The sequence below is a fragment of the Pangasianodon hypophthalmus genome, chromosome 8, assembly GCF_027358585.1.
Source record: "Pangasianodon hypophthalmus isolate fPanHyp1 chromosome 8, fPanHyp1.pri, whole genome shotgun sequence".
Taxonomy (NCBI): Eukaryota; Metazoa; Chordata; class Actinopteri; order Siluriformes; family Pangasiidae; genus Pangasianodon; species Pangasianodon hypophthalmus.
Genome location: NC_069717.1, coordinates 20,378,484 through 20,398,144, shown reverse-complemented (window position 1 = coordinate 20,398,144; position 19,661 = coordinate 20,378,484). Strand labels below are relative to the sequence as shown.

The 19,661-nt window shown below is 39.0% G+C and overlaps 1 protein-coding gene across 4 annotated transcripts in view; it reads right to left on the bottom strand.

The window, feature by feature from the left end:
* Positions 1-441: 441 nt before the first annotated feature.
* wnt5a (wingless-type MMTV integration site family, member 5a) overlaps positions 442-19,661 on the bottom strand; it is a 20,761-nt gene continuing 1,541 nt past the window's right edge. For 2 of the 4 annotated variants that reach the window (XM_026925728.3, XM_026925729.3), the window contains exons 3-6: positions 16,164-16,303; positions 14,341-14,588; positions 11,118-11,410; positions 443-8,391 (exon numbers count right to left, since the gene is read on the bottom strand). In XM_026925728.3, the coding sequence (XP_026781529.1) occupies positions 7,933-8,391; positions 11,118-11,410; positions 14,341-14,588; positions 16,164-16,288 (1,125 nt within the window). In that variant the 5' untranslated portion in view covers positions 16,289-16,303 and the 3' untranslated portion in view covers positions 443-7,932. Of the gene's footprint in view, positions 8,392-11,117; positions 11,411-14,340; positions 14,589-16,163; positions 16,304-17,648; positions 17,865-17,907; positions 19,646-19,661 lie in introns of those variants that run through there. The other 2 variants (XM_034306869.2, XM_034306870.2) reach the window with 2 other exon arrangements.

The window sequence follows — 19,661 nt, the reverse complement described above, 5'->3', positions numbered from 1 at the left end:
ACGACTACTCAGTGGTTTTTACATGGAAGGTTTTGCGGTACAGTACTGTCACTTTGATTCAGACCAGACTCAGGTTGTGGGAATAATGTTCATTCACTCTCAGCTATAACTTGCATCGTTGCAAAATTCTCATTCTCCAGCTCACATCCACCCTCTTCTCTGCCGTTGTGTAACGTTTGGTTTGACGTTATGGAGTATAAAAGACATGAACAATAGCAACCTTCACTAAAATATTTAATAAAATATAAGTTGCCCGAGTGGGGCCGCGAACTCTGCTAATGCAAAACAGAAAAAGAGAGATTAATTGATTGAGAGAAGATTTAGGATGAGTTTCTTGTAATATTTCTGGAAAAAAAAAACAACTGTATTCTCTGTATGTTACGAGACAACAATTCATGATACATCTCTCTCTCTCTCGATCTTTCTCCCTGTTTCTAATGCAATTGTTGCCTTTTTTTTTTATAATTTCAGATGATACAATAAAAACAATTCCTGCAACTCCAACACTACATCACTTACAACATGTTATGAATTTCCTTATGATTTCTTTGTTTATGTGAATTGAGAGCAGTCTCAGCTTTGCCATAGCTCCTGCAGGAATCCCTCACAGCAAACTCCCATCAAATTCACATGTGAAATATCATAACTAATTAACAGAATTCATTTTTTTTTACTGTTAATGTTAATTTTTCACATGTATGGCTGTTTATTATTTTTTTGCTGTGGTTTTCTCACGATTCATTTATTTTCACATTTGAATTCTTCACATGTAGGTCATGTGATCGTATTTTTTACCTGTGATTTTTTCCCCCATGTCATTAATTTATTTTCACATGTTCATTTTTCATATATAGGTCATGTGGTTGCATGCTGCACATCTGATTTTCTCACATGATTATTTTTACTTTTAGTTCATGTGGTTTTATATTTTATATACATCTGACTTTTTTTTTCCAAAAAGTTTTAATTATTTAGACATGTTCATTTTCCATATGTAGGTCATGTAGTTTTATTTTTCACATGATTTGTTTATTTTCACATGCTAATTTTATCACACCGTTTTATTTTCACATTTTTCCCCACACCATTAACTGATTTTCAAATGTAAATTTTTCACATAAAAGACATGAGGTTTTGTTTTTCACATGTGATATTTTCACATGATTGTTTTAGTTTCACATCTTGGTCATGAGTTTTTATTTTTCATGTTAATTATTCACATATAGGTCATGTGGTGGTTTTGTTCACGTGATTTTTCCCCAAACACAATAAATTTACATTCACATGTTCATTTTTTACATAAGTAGGTCATATGATTTCTTTTTCCATATGATTTATCTAACATATTAATTGTTTACATGTAGGTCATGTGATTTCTTTTTCCATATGATTTATTTAACATATTAATTGTTCACATGTAGGTCATGTGATTTCTTTTTCCATATGATTTATTTAACATATTAATTGTTCACATGTAGGTCATGTGGTTATATTTTTCACATTTTTTTTTACCCATGATTCATTTATTTTCACATGTAATTCATGTGGTTATATTTTATATTACATGTTAACTTTTATCAAATACAGGTTTTATTATTCACATGTTCATTTTTCACAAGCTTTTATATTTCACGTGTGATTTTTCTCACAGTTCTTTTATTTTCACATTTTCCACATGTAGGACATTTGGTTTTATTTTTCCGCCTGATCATTTGTTATTCACATGATGTCACGTATACTTGAATTCATACATGCAATTTCAGGGCATAATATAGTGAAATGGACCTCCACATGTCTTTATTACATGTCATATCACATACATGTCACATGTGAAACGCTTATGATCACATGTGAAATGTATCTGATGTGATGTGAGCAGAGAGCCTTGTTTAAACCACAGCACATGCTTTAGCAAAGGCACTGGTCTTCAAAGCTTTTTGGTCAAAACAACAATAGAAAACCTAGCCAGCTACATTTCAGCATTAGGCCTGTAAGCCATTTGATTGTTGCTTTCAGGGCCGGACTTTTGAACTTGTCTGGAGGGCTGTAAAGTGATAACTTTGTGAAACTGTAATGCTAATGTTTTGCCACATTTTTGCAGCTGTTTCCATCTTAAATGAGACCACCTGAGGTTTGGGGTCCGTTTGCTTTTGCGCGCCCGTCGCTAAGCTACGCGCCTCACACTGAGCTCCGCAGTCTCCCTCGCCCCAGGGCCCGGCTCCATGCACTAATGCTAGGATCAGCGCTGCACTTAGCTTGCGTGGGCCCACCTATCGAAAAATCTGAGTCTTCTTGTGAGCACACGCATGTGTGTGTTTGTGAGCCCTGGATTCAATTACTGGCCTGCATTAGGCAGCTGCTTTGGTTTAGAAAAACACAACTCCTCATGTAATTATCATGAAGAAGCTGCGCAGGAATGTTGATCAGATGCGAGGAGGGCACAGAGCAGAAGAAATGAAAAGCACACAAAAGCTGAAAGCATCACACACTCTGCTCTGATCCACTTTGCCTGCTCTGGGGCCTTGGTCTAGGGAAGTCATCAGATTCTGGGTGCATAAAATGAACATGAAAAAGCAAGTCCTGCTTAATATGTTTCATGAAATCAGCCCATCTTTCTTTACTTTATACTAATAAATGTATTAAATGGCTTCAGTGTACTATAATGTAGTATATAGTGTACTTAATCTTAATTATTAGCAATGAAAACAAAATATTTGGGATCCTCCTAATCCTCCAACACTTATTTTACCTTTTTATTGTCTGTTCAAAATGACCTGTAATGTAGATAGAAATTTAGTGGTCATTTTATTATGAACATCTGCACACCTGCTCATTCATGCAATCATCCAATCAACCAATCATGTGACAACCGCGCAGTGCAAACAATCAGGTCAAGAGTTGGGAAGCATGGGGCAAAAGTGTGATCTCTTTGACCGTGGCATGGTTGCTGGTGCCAGATGGGCTGGTCTGAGTATTTCAGAAACTGCTGATCCTCTGGGAGTTTTATGCTCAACAGTATCTTGAGTTTACACAGAATGGTGCGAAAAACAAAACAAAAAAAAACATCCAGTGTGCAGCAGGAGGGAATGCCTTGAGAGGGCTCGGAGGAGAATGGCCTAACTGGTTTGAGTTGCATTAACAATCAAGCATCATTTAAATGTCACAGCCTTCAATGGATACGTTTACATGCACATCAATATTCTGATATTATTCAGAATTTGGTAATATTCTAATTAATATTGAGTCATGTAAACGCCGCAATCTGATTGCCCGATTCAGATTAAGACAATATTCCCACCCCTGGTGTATGCCTGTTTTAATTGGAAATTTGTTGCATGTAAACACCTTATTCAGAAAATCCACTGAAAGGAGATACATATGCATGCTCAGTTTGCAAGGAATTGTGGGTGCTAAGAGATGCTTAGCTGTAGGCTAGGTATTTAGGAATGGCATCTCAGACATACTTACAACAACCATGCATACATGAATATTCCGATGCCTGTATGCATATAACCATCATATTCGGAATATGGCTGCAACCCAAATATAGACTTTAAATGGAATTTGTTGTGCATGTAAACGTAGCCAATGGCTCTCTCTCAATCTAATAGAGCACCATTGGGATGTGGTAGAATGGGCGACTTGCAGCATGCAAACCAGACTGGAATCTCAAAGGAATATTTCCAACACCTTGTGGAATCCATGCCATGAAGAATTGAGGCTGCTCTGAAACAAAAGAGGGGGTACTACCCAGTATTAGTATGTTATTCCTAATAAAGTGGCCATTGCGAGTATTTACCAATGATTAGAGCTAAACACTGTTTCATGTTGGAAAAATTGTAATAGTAAAATAATAAATTGCAATGTACTCATTTTCAAGTGTGTCTTTTTTGACCCGAAAAGAACATAATGGTTAAACGACTTCTCCACTTTCTATGAGTAAACCTCTACTGGCCCATATGACCTTTCAAGTCGACCCGCTTCCATTTAAAACTTTTGAGAGGCTCGTGAAGTGCTAAATGATCTCTTTTGTGCATGTTTTTCTTTGTGGCCAAAAGATAGGTATCAGTTATTTCTACTTGCTGTTTTTCTGTTTAGCCAGCACTTCTTGGTAAGACGTGCTTCCTCTTTGTCTGTTTTCCCAAGCAGATAGCCATCTTACGTAAACATCCACCCATGATCTGTGCACTGCACTCGACTGTGGATGCAGGCGGATCAAAGGAGGATTCAACCAATTCTACTGATTCACTTCAGAAGATATTATCACTTTATCTTATCCAAAGTACTTTGATTTAAATGTAGGGGATTTATATGTACCTGCTGGCAGATCGTATCTGGCCAGACTACAGTGGTAGCAAGACTTCTTTGGAGGTTCAGCTCTCCAAAGGAAACGAGAATGTAAAAGTTCATATAAAAATGTTAGATTGCTTTCTTCAGGTTTCTTTTTTTTTTTTTTTTTTTTGTGAAATACAATATATGGCCATTATGTGGACACCTGACCTTTACACCCATAGGTTTGTCATCCACAAACCAAGTGTTGCCACAAAGTTGGAAGCACACAACTGTATAGAATGGATTTGTATGCTGTAGCATTACAATTTCCCTTCTCTGGAACTAAGAGGCCCAAACATGTTCCACCATGACAGTGCCCCTGTGCACAAAGTGAGGTCCATGAAGACATGGTTTGCCAAGATTGGAGTGGAAGAACTTGAGTGGCCTGCACAGAACCCTGACCTCAACCCCACTGAACACCTTTAGGATGAACTGGAACGTCGACTGCACCCCAAACCTCCTCACCTGACATCACTGCCTGACCTTGCTAATGCTCTTATAGCTGAATGAACACAAATCCCCACAGCCATGCTCCAAAATCTAGTGGAGAAGAGTGGAGGTTACTAGAACTGCAAAGGGGGGCTAAATCTTGCAAAGGTTTAATGTGGAAGAACTTGAGTGGCCTGCACAGAACCTTGACCTCAACCCTACTGAACACCTTTGTGATGAATTGGAATGCCCCAGGCCTCCTTATCCAACATCAGCGCCTGATCTCACTATTGCAAATCCCCACAGCCACACTGCAAAATCTTATACAAAGCCTGCCTAGAAGAGTACAGGGGGTAGGGGTACACAAGGCAACTCCATATTAATGCCCATATTAATGTTTTTTGGAAAGGGATGTTCAGCAAGCACATCTGGTTGTGATGATCAGGTGTCCATATACTTTTGGCCATATAGTGTATGTCATGTTTGTCAGGACTGTAACATTTCCAACCCGATGATGCAATATTTCCCATAAATCAGGCCTGCTAATTAAATTATCCGCTTCATGCAACAAGAATCCAGTCATCAGAAACAACGTGTAGCTAGTTCATATGACTTTCACCTAAAATGTCTGCTGTTTCACCACTCTGTATTAAACAGCACTAAGAGCTCTTTCATTTGGTTGCAGATAAACTGGGTGTTAGACATCAAACGCAGGCTCGAGAGGCATCAGATGCCAAGCCTGCAGATATTTTCAGATGAGATAAAGCATGGCAGCCTCAGAGCTCAGGGTCCCCTTGATGTCGGGAAAGTGCTCTTAATCTGAGCCCTCCGATCCTCGGCTTGGACCGCTACACTCTTTATCGCATGAGGAATGAAAGTGGCGGTGGCTTTGAGAAGGCTGCGTGACCAGCTCTGCCACCATGCCAAAGTGTGTGAACCGAGGAAGATTAATAGTTGAAAAGCAAGGGCACCTTCTTCCTAAACTCGGGGGGAAAGTTGTAGCTGGTAAAAGTTAGTCCTGAGTCATAGTATTGTATAGTTCTTAAAGGGAATGGTAGAGAGAAGCTTGAGAGCTAATTAACCACAGTCTTCGTTTTTTCGAGAAGTGGAAAACACTTGTAGACTAAACAGAGGGTCATGCACTATGAAAGCCGTGTGACTTTTGAGCAAGCATAGAAAGATAGTATAGTTCTTAACACTGTACTCCATCATGGTTCCTCAAAAAACCTCACCCTACCCTACATACATTCACTACATTCACTCAGGTTACCAAACGTTTTCACTCACAAAGGTTTTCTGTTCTACATAACATTGTGTCACCGGGCAGCAGAAGAAAAAAATGGTTAAAGAGAGCTACAACTTCAAATACAGTACAAGCAACCTTGAAGCGCTTTACCACAAATGACCAACTTCATTATAACTTTAACCAATTCCACTCATAAGATTCCAGATTTTTTTTTTTTTTTTTATTTGTTTGTTCAAAAGCTTCGATTGGTTTCTTAACTCAGAAAACTGTTTTCTCAGAATGTACTGTATGCAGAAGCTTCATTGCTCAGGATGACAAAATATAAAAATACAGACATATCTTACCTTAATAATTTCTGTACAAACATAGAAGAACTATCACTTTATCTCAGAATACACATACACACACTTAAGGTGGCGTATGTAGTTGCATAGTATAAGAATACAGGACTGTTTAAAAAAATAGCTGATTCAATGATTCAAGGGTTTGTTTCAGATGCTTGACTTTGTTAATATTTAAAATTTATTAAAGCATATTAACAGTTTGATTTAAAAGAAAAAAAATACATATATAAAAAGTCAGTCACAAGAAATACCTTTTAAAAGCCTCAATGTTTGTCAGCTAATAAATATACTGGTTGAATTTATAATGAATTATAGTAGTAATGATAAAATGAAATAATGAGTAACTAGTGGTAACTGTATAGTAGTTAAATGAAAGTTTATGACAAGAAATCCCAAAATGATGAATATTTCGATTTTGATTTATATTTATAAAAAAGGCAAGTTTGTCAGATGGACATAGGTGCCAACATTGATGTGCCTTTCAAGAATAAACAAGTGTAAAGAACTGAAGTGTATTTAACATTTTAAACAGTTAAGTGTTAGCCATTTTCCCAGTGTCAATCCCTTATCACAAGTCAGCACCACCATTGTGCATTGTTCACACTCTAAACAAAGCCATATTCATACATTTTCATACTCAACCATGTAGACACCCAGCTTCCAAAAGTGCTTTTCATCCCGAAACTATGGCCTGTTTTGTGTACGCGGCTCAAGAGGCAGCACCTTCGCCAGACGTGCCACTAGAAAACAGGTGCATAGAACTTAAAGCGTGAGTGACATTTGATGCAGGCTGCTTTTGTCGGACAGCTTTAGTTGCGTGGTCACTCAGTGCAGAAATCTGTGTAAAAGTAACATGTAATAGTTCCGCGCTACACTTACAGTAACACACTGGAGCTGAAATATGAAGCAGTTCTTTGCGCCAGGTTAATGCAAAGACTTGCTGATCTAGAACAGAGTGTAGCTTGTGAAGCTTAAGTGTGCTTGGGTTTAAGACACGTCAATCAGCTTATCCATGCAGCACACAATAACCATGATATATCCACTCTTAGTGATATACAAACCCAGGCAGACAGTGGTTGAGACTGAAAAGAAACACTACGGCACCGCATTACTCAAGTCACTCGGTGCGGTTGAGTAAAATGCCAGTGCGGCACTCGAACCTCTTAAAGGGCCAAAATGAACCGATTTACCCTTTTGCGGATAATCGGAAGGGTTTTGCTTTTGTTCCGGGTAGTCGGATTGCACTCACTGCGACAAATTCCACTTTAGAAAGAACGGGGGGGGGGAAGGGAAAGAACAAAAGAAAAAAAAAAAAATCACAGAAAATAAATACTCTGTTTCTTTAAACTTCTTGTACCTATTGCTTTGAGAATGTAAAAAACACACACACAAAGAGGTCAGTCTTTTCTGAAACAGTATAATTGTTTTGACTCTATAAATATAATTTATATAGTTCTTTTCCTTTCCATTCTCCAACTTTCCCAAAGGTTCTCCCATCATCTTTCGGAAAAAGGGATCCTACTTGCACACAACACACGCTCTCTTTCAGGGGAAAAAAAAAAAAAAGCAATCAGGAGCGGGTTACTTGCACACAAACTGATCGACAACCCTCGTGCAGCGCTTGCACTTGACATAGCAGCACCAGTGGAACTTGCAGTGGCAGCGCTCGACCAGCGTGGCCTTGAACTGGTCGTAGCCACGACCACAGCACATGAGCGCGCAACCGTCCATGCCCTCAGAGGTCTTATTGCAGAGACGCCCTTGCGTGCCCAGCGAGCCTGTGCTGTGGTTCTGCACGCAGTAGTCTGGGCTCGGCTCCACGTACACCAGGTCGTGGCTGGTGGGTGGGTTGAACTTGGAGTGCACCTGCACCAGCTTGCCACGCGCGTTAATCTTCATGGCCGCTGCGCTGTCATACTTCTCTTTCAGAGCGTCGCCCACTTTGCGGAAGTCAGCCAGCTGGAGCCAGCAGGTCTTCAGGCTGCATGAACCCGAAACGCCGTGACACTTGCATGATACGTGAGCCAGGTCAGATACCATCTGAGGAAGAACGTGACAGAGGAAGAGAGGGTATAATATTCTTTAAACACCCCAAAAAAAGCTTATTTTTAACATTCAGACAATAAAATCCTTTAGATAATAACTATGGTGGCCCTGAAGGGCAAGGTGCATTTAAAAAAAAAAAAAAAAGATGTCAACTTTACATAAAAAACTAGTCAGCTTTAAAAGAAGAAGTTAGCATTAAAAACAGTAAACTTTTTTTTTTTGTCCAAAAAAAGAAGTCAACTTTAAAAAACAGGTTAACATTGAATGCAATCCAACTTTAACAAAAGAAGTTTTAAAAAAAGAGGTTTTCTTAAAAAGAAGTATACTTTAAATAAAACCACTTGACTTTTAAAGAAGTCAACTTTAAAAATAGGTTTTCTTTATAAAAAAAAAAAAAAAAAAAAAAAAAAAAAAAAAGGTTTTCTTTAAAAAAAAATCATCATTGCTGGCTTCACTTTAAATAAAAAACAGTCATCTGAAAAAAGTTAACATTTAAAACAATCAACTTTAAGAAAAACGTTCAAAAAAGAGGTTTTCTTTTTTAAAAAAAATCAGTCAACATAAAAGAATTCAGCTTTAAAACCTTTAAAACAAAACAGTCACCTAAAAAAAGCTATAAACTCTATAAAAAGCTATAAACATTTAAAGTTAACTTCTTTTTAAAACTTCTTTTTCCTTTTAAAGGTCTTTTTTTTTTTTCTTTCAGTGCCTTGAGCTTCAGGGCCATGGGAAATAACAATTAGATCAACTTTGGCATAATAGCTGCTTGTCAGCATTCAAGTCCTCTAAAATGTGTCATATGAGTTTAACCAAGTTACGTGCCAAAGCAGTTCAGTGTAGTTTTCCACCATTTTTCACTCATTGCTGGCTATTATTATACACTCATTTTAATAATCCGTACTTCACTGCAAAACCTGAATCAGTCCACTCCAATCAGGATTTTTTTCAGGTCTAGAAGAAAATGATTGGTCTTTTTACAACTTGCCTTGCAAACTCAAGGAAAAAAAAAAAAAAAAAAAAACCATCTACAATGATTTCTGGACATGACTCAAACTGTTCTCTTCGTAGAGCTGGAACACAACCTGCCAATCGCCTGTGCAGCTTAGTCTAATCCATTCGGTGGGAACTGAGCTAGCAGATTTTTGCTTTGGAACATTTGTAATGGAGACATGTACCTGCCTCAGGTACAGTGCATGAATAAAAAGAGAGGTCGTGATCAGATGAAGTCGGCGCTTCAGAAGCGTGCGGATCGAAGGGCACTTCTTGACACGCAGCAGGCCAGAGCAAGCTGTTACCCAGATGAGAGCTCGACGTGCCTTCTTATTCCTCTCATAGTCTCACGCTCAGCTGCATTTCAACCGTACAACGCACACTGCTTACATGGAACCTCGGCTTTTGAGATCGGAAACACTTTGAAAGTACATAAATAGTCCATTTATTCTACTTGCAGGTTCTTCCGCGGTGGTCGTACTTGCTGCTTATAACCATTACACTGTAGTATTGTGTTGCTATTCCAAGTATAATATATGGTATAAGTTTAGCAGATTGAATACTTAACTGGCGGTCTATTTGTTCATGCCCATACACTCATGCCCTGTATATCAAATCTTAATTTTTGAGTGGATGAAGCATCAAAACGAATGCAAAAAAAAATAAATAAATAAATAAAAAATCCCTATAAAGCCTATAAAAATGTAACACCTTTATGTACCATCATTAAGAATGATATGACATGCTCGAGCTGATTCTTATTCATGCCAATATCGTGAAAGATCATGCTTCTTGGAGTGCTTTCAGATACGCATCATTTGATTTGAAACCCTGGTGCATTTTGCCCATCTGTGCGGTTTGTACGGGCAGGTGAGGACTCTGAAATCAGGGTGCGAAGCAAAACAACCGGGCCAAGCTAATCTTAGTGAGGTGATCTCAGCTCGGTTCTAAGAGAACTCTAGTAGTCAGAATGCGATTAGACTTCTGCTTCCAATGGGAAGCTTTTTTTGGTAGTTATTTATTTATTTATTTTTGGCAGAGCTACTAAACCGAGCCGTGAGGTGCAAACTGAGCCAAAGTACAGAGCTGTAGTGCTGCAGAAATGCCATGTGTTCTGGATATCTAGACTGATGAACAAAAAGAGAAATTAAACGCTGGATGTGCTACACAAATTGTTTCAAACTAGTTATTTCTATAATTATGTAATCATTTAAATAGTGCCAACTCCTTGTTCTTCATGCTTGGGAGATAGTTGTGAGTTCTGTGTGAACTTGGCAAAGGTTTGTTTTTCTGCGTATTTCTGACCAGGGAAGGAAGGAAAGAGCTTTATGAGTAGATTTTCAGCCGTTTCTGCACCTCAGCCAAAGTATTTTCCATCTTTTTGGTTCATTTAATTATGTGCAGTGTGAAACCAAACAGCAACGGAACCAAAAGCATCACTTTTGCTCTGATTCAGACTCGAATGGACTAATAGGTATGAAAGTGCCCTTAGACACTATTACCATTCCTATCTCTTGTGAAAGTCAATTCTCTGATGATGTTCCACCATGGCATCCAATTCCATTAAATACTGGTACAACACATTGCCAATCTTCTTCGCTAATCTCATTTATTTTATAATCTCAGAAACCTTCGCTAATCTCATTTATATACGTACCAGTGCATTACAAACATACTTCACCAGCAATCTGAGTACGTATAGTGAGAAATCCATAAAGGCAAAAGCTTACCCTCCGTCCTGCTTCATTGTTATGGAGATTCATCAAGAGCCGTGCGCTCTCCATCGAGGCTTTTTCATAGGTCTTTTCCCGTTCACGGGCGTCCACAAACTCCTTGCTGAAGCGGTAGCCGTAGTTGAGGTTGTCTCCACAACCTCCCCAGAGCCAGTCTCGGGGCAGATCTTTGGGCCGAGCCGCCCTGCTGCAGCCACAGCTCGATAACTCGCCCTCCCTGCACGCTCGACTCACTGCGTTCACAACACCCGCTGCGCTGATCGCGTAGGTAAACGCTGCCTCACGGCTTCCTGCGCAAACAAATTGGAAAACTTAGGATCAGAGACGAAATATAAGACTGCCATCAAGTATCACATACCTACTCTCTTAGCGGTCATGCTTAGCGTGAGGCATTTATTCTTAAAGTCCATAATTTATAATAGAAACAATCTTGAGTTTGTATTCAAGACCCAATTTCACAATCACACACAATATATTTACAGTTATAGCTAGTCATGTTTTCCAGAAGTAGGTCACTAAAGACAGTTTCTGCATATCTGAATGAACATTTACCCATGTCTTAATTTTGTGTCCAGCTAAACAAACTGAATTGTTGGTGGAGTCAAACATTAAATCTGAATCATTGCTTCACATTATTTTCTGCATCAGAGAGAGTATAAGACATATTAATAAGACTGCAAGAGAGATCGAGAGTCTTTATTTGTTGAATGTATATCTTCTTCGTGTCTCAGTCAAGTCCTGAGTGCTCTTTAGATTTGTAAAGTATTCCAAATACAGAGTTCGTGAAGCACACTGGCAAATCCAAAGCTTACATTAGGCTCCATTTGGCATGGATGGATGAATGGATAATTTCTATTGTATATATATATATATATATATATATATATATATATATATATATATATATATATATATATATATATATATATATATATATATATATATATGGAGTCATATACCAAATGGTACAAAGCTGATTCAGAAATATGACAATGCCCCCTGCTGGTGGACAACCTTTCCAGGAATTCAGAAGCTCCAGCCATCCTAAAGGGCCCTCGGTTTGCAGGGCGGCCCTTGAATAACCTGACCCACAACCATTCAGAGGCAATTACGACTGAGGGATATCCAAAAGACCACAGACTTTCCAGCATTAAAAGGTATACTGTATGTGAAGTTGACTATTCCCATCAGTGAGACTCCATTACTTCAGAAGACCTCATAATAGCCTATTAAAAGCAGTAGGGTTTTTCACAGACGTGGGATTTAGAATGTAATGAAATACTGGGGCTTTAGGGAGTTTTCTGTCACCGAAGTAAAGACACCATTCCATCTAAAACAATGCAGGCGCTGAAATAAACGCGTGTAAAAAAAAAAAAAAAAAAAAAAAAATGAGATGGGACGGAATGAACGTTTAAATGTGATCCAGATGGAAAGGTTCTTAAGGAAGGTTTGGCCTGCAGAGGGAAGGTTACTACTTTTTTTTTTCGGATATTTTAGAAAGGTTTAGAAAAGATAGCCGAGCTGGTGATAGACATATTGTCCTCGAGATACCTCCGTCTTTCTCTGCAAACTAGTTTTCCATCCCCCTAGTGACCCAACCTGTCCTCCACTCCATAATCTCCAGGGCAAGCGGAGATGGACGAGGTGATCAGAGTGTCTTGGTTCTGCCAGGTCTGTGTTGGATTTCCGTCATCTGCATTTCAATAAAGATGTGTTTAAGATGTATTTATTTAAACGGCCATGTCAGGGTTGCCCTTAAAGCAAACAATAGGGTGAACTTATAAGGAAAAGTTAACTTCTCCTGAGTGGGAATGGACAGCTATGAAGACTACTGAGACTTTAATGTAAAAGGAGGACAAAATTTGAAGCGCTTACTGGGAATACACAAACAAAGCAAATTATGCAATGAAGCAAATAAACCTGGTAATGAACTAAATCAAAACATTTGAACGCAAACATTACGTTCAAGCATAACAACTCCCATCAACAGTTCCTCAGAATAATAATGTAATAAATTTCCTTTTTGCTTTCTTACCCTAAAAGTTCTAGTTGTTTATGTTTTATACTCAAGATTAATGAGTATCTGTGCAGGTTTGTCTAAGATTAACAAACCACAGCTCTCAATAGCATCTTGCACTGACCATAATATTTATCAAATTACATATATTTATCATACATACATAAAATCACACCATCAGTCCTCGGGCAGGCCGCCTCGCAACCAGTTGTATTCCAAGGCAAAACGTTTTATAGTTAATATGTGAACCTAATCTCTTCATTAGCAGGCCTGATAAATGTCATTTCCAGTGTTCCAGTGTTCAGATGTCTAGCATTGCTAGAGGGCAGGCTAACTAAGCCAAATTGCACATGATTTCATCATTAAAGCATTATCATCAGGAAAGGAAAATAAAACTCTAGCATCTTTGCTATCCTTATTCTAGCAGGCCTCAAACAAGGGCTGGGTCAGTGTAGAGCACAGTCCGGCATAAATTTAGTCTAAATGCAATTACTCACCATTTTCAATGTCGGTTGCTAGCCATTTGCAGGCAGCCTTCATTCTGATTCATTCACATATGTCATGGTAAAAACATTCTGCTTGACCACTGCTGTTAAAAATGGCCTACCACGTGCACACTCCTTGCATTAAGTACCCGTTGCCCCCTCGCGTAAACAAGGAAAGATCACTACACTGCCAAAACAAAACCAATAATCAAAAAAAATTATAGAAATAATAAGACAAGAACAGCATAAATTCTAGCAGCTCGACCCGCATCGGCAAATCACAATAATACTTCAAAGGCAGTCTTATTGGCTACAAATTTTATCAGCTCTTTTTCCTCACTTCGTTTTTTTTTAGTCTGTAATCACAATCTGAATAGCTGAAAGGGCACGCTGTACATTCAAATGCAGGACTCGCGACCGTTCCAAACCTCTAGTCTGGAACTGGGAAGTTCAGGAGCTTGCACCTAATATATCTATGTTACGTAGGTGCCAGTCAAAGATGTGGTTTTAGATTTAGACTGATGACGTACAGAATGTATAGTGTCTCTTTAGCATTATGAATGTAATAGAGAACGCTGAGGCACAAGCTACTGTCCTTATTGGAAGAAAACTGGGCTGAATTTAAGTGCAGCTATCAGGTCGTGTCTCATACAGAACGTGTGAGTTTGGTCCACGTTTTGGTAAAGCTGAAGTTTTTTTCACTTATTGATAGACTTACCGATCTGCATGACACGGCCAAACACTGAGGAATTATCCACTGTGCTGCAGTTCCAGCGTCGGTGGCGGAACTGGTACTGGCACTCGCGGATTCCCGTCTTGGCGCCCTCGCCGATGTACTGCATGTGGTCCTGGTACAGCTGGCACAGCTTCTTCTGGCCTTTGGACAAGCCTGCCAACTGACTGCACAGCGGCTGTGCGCCTATGATGTAAGCCTCGGGAATCAGCAGTGGATTCATAGCCAGAGACCTGCAACACGCACACAAACACAAGCACATTCAATTAGTCCACCAGGAAATCTGATACACTGTGGAAATTATACGAGGGGGAAGCAGAGTGACCCCAACAATTCTCGTCTTGTAGAAAGTAAATCATTAGCACGTGTGGGCACTCAGAGAATAGCGCGCGGACACTCTTATTCGCTTTCAAAGTCAGCTATAAATCAGAGGTAAGAAGAGAGAAGATCAGCGTCATCTACATTGTAGGAACCTCTTATCCAGGGTAGTTCATCTCAAATAGATTTGGCTCAGAAAGAAATTGGAGTTTCGGATTAGAGAGAAGAGAAACTGGCCTTGTGTGTAGTTGGCAAAAGGGAACATTGAAATTCAAAGATAAACCCTAGGATTGGGACTCCAGTTCAGATAACAGCCAGACTGTATATGCTGTCCATGTGGATGCTTCGGGAGAAGTACTGAGATAACATTACTGGGAATGAAGAGTCCCTGTTTCGTGCACTACTAAGTAACGTCCAACCCAATCAGCTGAGTTTGGTTGAAAAGACGCAGTGGCAAGCATCATATGCGGTAAAAGTAAACAGGCAGAAAATCGCAATGAAATCAGACCTTGCATCTTGGAAAGGGCAGTCTGTTTCAAATACAAGTCCTTCATTTTCTTCCAGCAAATCAAACAATTAAAGATGTTACGAGACAGGATTTATTGCCTTCTTCCTTTGTGTATGGAGCGTGCAACCAAGCAGACTCGCTCCATTCAAGTTCACAATGAAACTGTACCGGATTCAGGCGTCATGGTGGAACTTACGAGGGCTGGAGTTGCTGAGATTAAAACAGTCAGACCGACGGGGTAAAACTGTATTTTACAAGTTCCAATTTTGGGTGTTTCTACAGCACTATTTTTTTTTCCATAAGTTAAAAACCTCTCACATGCACAATAGCGAAAACTGCACTGATACGTTTTCAGCAAAATAAATCTAGTAATCAGGAAAACATAATTTTTCTTTATATTCAGTTCATCTGATATTTGGTCCGGCGCAGACCAATTTTGCCTTTTTCTATTAAAGGAAATAGGATGGACCAGCCCATAGAAACTCGCACACACTCACACAAACATAAACCTACACAGTTCGTGCCTGTGCATATTTGGAAATTCATTGCAAAACCACAGCATTCTATGTTTTATATAATATTCATCATTTTGGTTTGGCAATACGGGGAAAAGAAAATAAAGAGGGGGGAAAGTCAGAACTGAGCAGCAAAGGCGTATGTGCTAAAGTCAGCATGTATTTTTTTTTCCCCCCCTTTATTTTAGAATGTGGCGGGACACAAAAGACGAAACCAGCCCGACTTCAGCAACAATATACAAGAAAGAAGATGATGATGATGAAGGAGAGAGGGTGAAAAAGGAAAAAAAAGTGAGCAAGAGAAGAAGAAGAAGAAGAAGAAAATAACACAAGTTAATCGGCTCTTTCTTGCTGATCCATTATCCATGCTTCATCTGGCCAACCTCACAGTCCACCATTCACACACACACACGCACACACACACAGCTGTGTTTGTCTTAGACAGTGTATATATTGTAGATACATACCACCATGAGGTAGCCTCCACCACCACTTGCATGAAGAAGGCCAGAAAAGTGATGGCAACCACTCCATGTCGCGTGTCCATGGCTCTGACCCAGCCTGAGGAAGATGGCCTGTTCATGAAGAGCATCCCGAAAGAGCAGCTCTGGAAAAGGACAAATAAAGCTGGTTAGCTGGTGGATAACAAGACAGCACTTTGTCAGCGGGTAATGTGTTACACAACCCATGAACACGTTAGTATCCATTCATAGTTTAACCGCATACACGTGTCTACATGTGCTTTCAACAGTGTGTGAGATTCAGCAGCTTAAGGCTTTCCCAATACCTGACACTCACACATCACGTAGAACTAACTGACAGACGCACAGCCGGGAAAAACACAATGCATTTTAAGCTCCTCTTCATAGCGTGCAAGCTGCTGTCCAAGATGACCCGGCGAGCAAATTTAAACAGTCGTCTCTCTATTTTCACCGTTAGAATTTCTAAATTAACAACAACCCGAGTGGCCAACCCAACCAGAGAACAAAGAATGTGGAAGATATCTGATATTTTGTACAAATACAAGCCTTGTGTGATTTACTGGGTTTTTGCGCCCTAGATGAACGGGTGGGTTTATTTCCACGGTGAAACTGTTTGAGAAAACGCTTTTTGAGGTTTAAAATATTTGTCCGGATCCAAAAACATCGCTCAGCTCATGGTAATAAGTAACGGGTATTTTATGGTCAGTCTACCATTAAGTACAACGTATGTAAGATTTATTTAATGGAGGTATTTTAATTTAGAGTAATCTACGTCAACCAGGCCTGTACCGCTGCCTGCTCTGAGGGGAGCTACGTGAAATAAATAACGCATCATTTCCATTCTAATTCATTCAAAAGAGGTTGAGCTCGGCGACTTGAGTGGAAGAAGGACTCAGCGTGTGCGTGCGTGTGTGTGTGTGTCTGTGTGTGTAAGGCTTTTGTCCTTTCAAAAATAAACAGTACATCAGTTACAGGACTATATGCAAGCATCTCTGTATCCTTGTGCTTGATCTGGTATGGTTAAAGATGGGGCTGAGTAAACTGGACTATGTTAGGATTCCTCACATAAACACTGCAAAATTTTTATTATTTATAGTCATTTATGACAGAGCTCGATTACATATTACAGTCCCTGTGAAAGGTCAGTACTGTAAAACCTATTGTGGTGATAATTATTAACAAATGACACATTGTGCAGTGCTCCTTAGAAGCAAACTGAACATGACCTTTTATCACACGTTGTCACATTTAAACATAATGACGTAGAACGCACATTTAAGCAGTGGCAAATGACGTAAACATGTCATCTCGTGCGTTATTTGATTGATGTTCTCGTGCGTTATTTGATTCAGGTCTAAGCTGAGCTTCACACCACCAGATTCGACATGAAGAAATGTTTAAATACAAGCTTTTAAATGAACTAAAATTATGACTATATTACATTTTTATTAAAAGTATATATATATTTACCTGATTGTATGTACACGTGGATATTAAGGCAGGATGGTAGTTTTTTTTTTTTTTTTTAATTATTTTTATTTTTTTTGTCAGGACGGCTTCGGCTAAAATGGTTTAAATTAACTACTTAGCGTCGCACTGAATTAGCCCGCTTAAACGAAATAAAACTTTCTAACGTGTCTAAATCTTTGTACGAACCGCAGTTTAAAAAAAAAAAATCCCCAGGAAAGTTTTGAAACGAATGCCGAGGAATTTGTTGATTTTTCTTTACCCAATCTTGATAGACTGCATTCCTTTGCGCCGAAGCATTTCAGTGTATTTAACATTCACGCACGCGGCTGAAACTCACACAAACAGGTTAAAATGGAGGGAACGAATTAAAGTGAATGTTTACGCCATTTCCCCCTCAGAAAACAACAAAAAAACACTTAAAACAGGTCGAAGATTTTCCAGGAGCCGGTTAGAGTCCAGTTCTGATTTTGGGAGCATTTATATTGAGACTCATTTGTCATGGTTTACATTTTGCAGAGTTTAGTAGGAAAGGAGGCCCCGCTAATAGTCATTAAAGTGTGCGCCAAGTTCACCGTCACTGCGCCGAACATGTGGTTTGATTTTAGCAGTTTTAACCCCGTTGATGGGATAGTTAGAGTGTGTTTTTATTGAAAAGAGAGAGGGAGAAATGGCCACTGAATGTAAGTATTTAGGAAAACGTTTTGCTGAAGTTTGTCTTGATAAAAATCCAATCCATAAATGGCTTGGGTCAAAATCCCACTACTCTTCTTATTTGCAATAAAATAATAATAGTATAAAAAATCCTAATGATCAAAACTTAAACCTAATAGGCTAGGTATTCATGTAGGAATACAAAAAAAAATGAATTTATTATTTTTCAATCAGATTCAAGGGTTTATGCCTAGGCAGCACGCGCAGGCTATGTGAGTACTGAAGTAGTACTGAAGTAGTACTGAATGTCAGCATGTCTCCTGACTTCTGACACCTGCATTACTTTCTGTTACAAATCGCGTGAGAGAGGGAGAGAGAGAGAAAAAAGGATTTATTATGACTATTTCGGACCACAGCCTAAATCTGGTGCCATTACAGGCTTCATCAGAGTCTGAACTGACCGTAATGCATGTATTGTCCTGAAAATAGTCAGTTTTGGGAGATGATTATTCTCTCTCCTCCGACAGATGCAGTTCCTTCGTGCATGTGTGCATGTACACATTCCTCAATCCCCTGTGCCTCTAAAATTAGCCAGCACTCTGATCTACAGTTCCCACCTTTTTTTTTTTTTAAACAAATACTACAAATTATTTTAAAACCAAAACCTATAATTACGGTATTTCCAACAGCCCCGTCTCCAGATTAAACACTAATCCCAGTTTTCCTATTGTCAACTAAATTCAGTTACAGAATAAATGAGACTAGGAAAAACCAAATGGTAAAATAAAATGAAAGAAAAGGAAAAATAGAAGTTTTAGCATATTCATTTTATTTTCTCGAAACGTAAAAACGCCACGAATTCACGTAACACGTACCACATCGAGTAAACATGTATATTTACATGTATGTTTACATGTGAAGGGCTGCGTTAGGGTGCCCTAATGCGCGTCAATACTGCGCAACAAAGCACGCATAAAGAAAGCGTTTCCGCACTTTAATGCGCAATTGTTTCAATTAAAACATTGTTGAACCACAAGTGTGTGACAAAAGCTCATATCACCTAGTGGTCACTAGAGGGAGCCAGCTCCAACAGAATAGAGCTGCAAATAGCTCTTGGACTTCTTGGACTTTTTTTAAGTCTCATAAGTGGTAATGAAGAATATTCGATTAAATTTAAAACTCCTTAAAATTGCACACAACTTTTTTGCCTGATCACCTATTTACACTGTCTATCATAAAACACACTTTATTCCTATAAATCATGGAGCACAGGGACAATCCTGCAGGCTATGAGACACTATATAGAGCATGAATTAGACGCATAGCCTGTTTAAAAGGGAAGAAAAAAAAGGCAGATCTGAC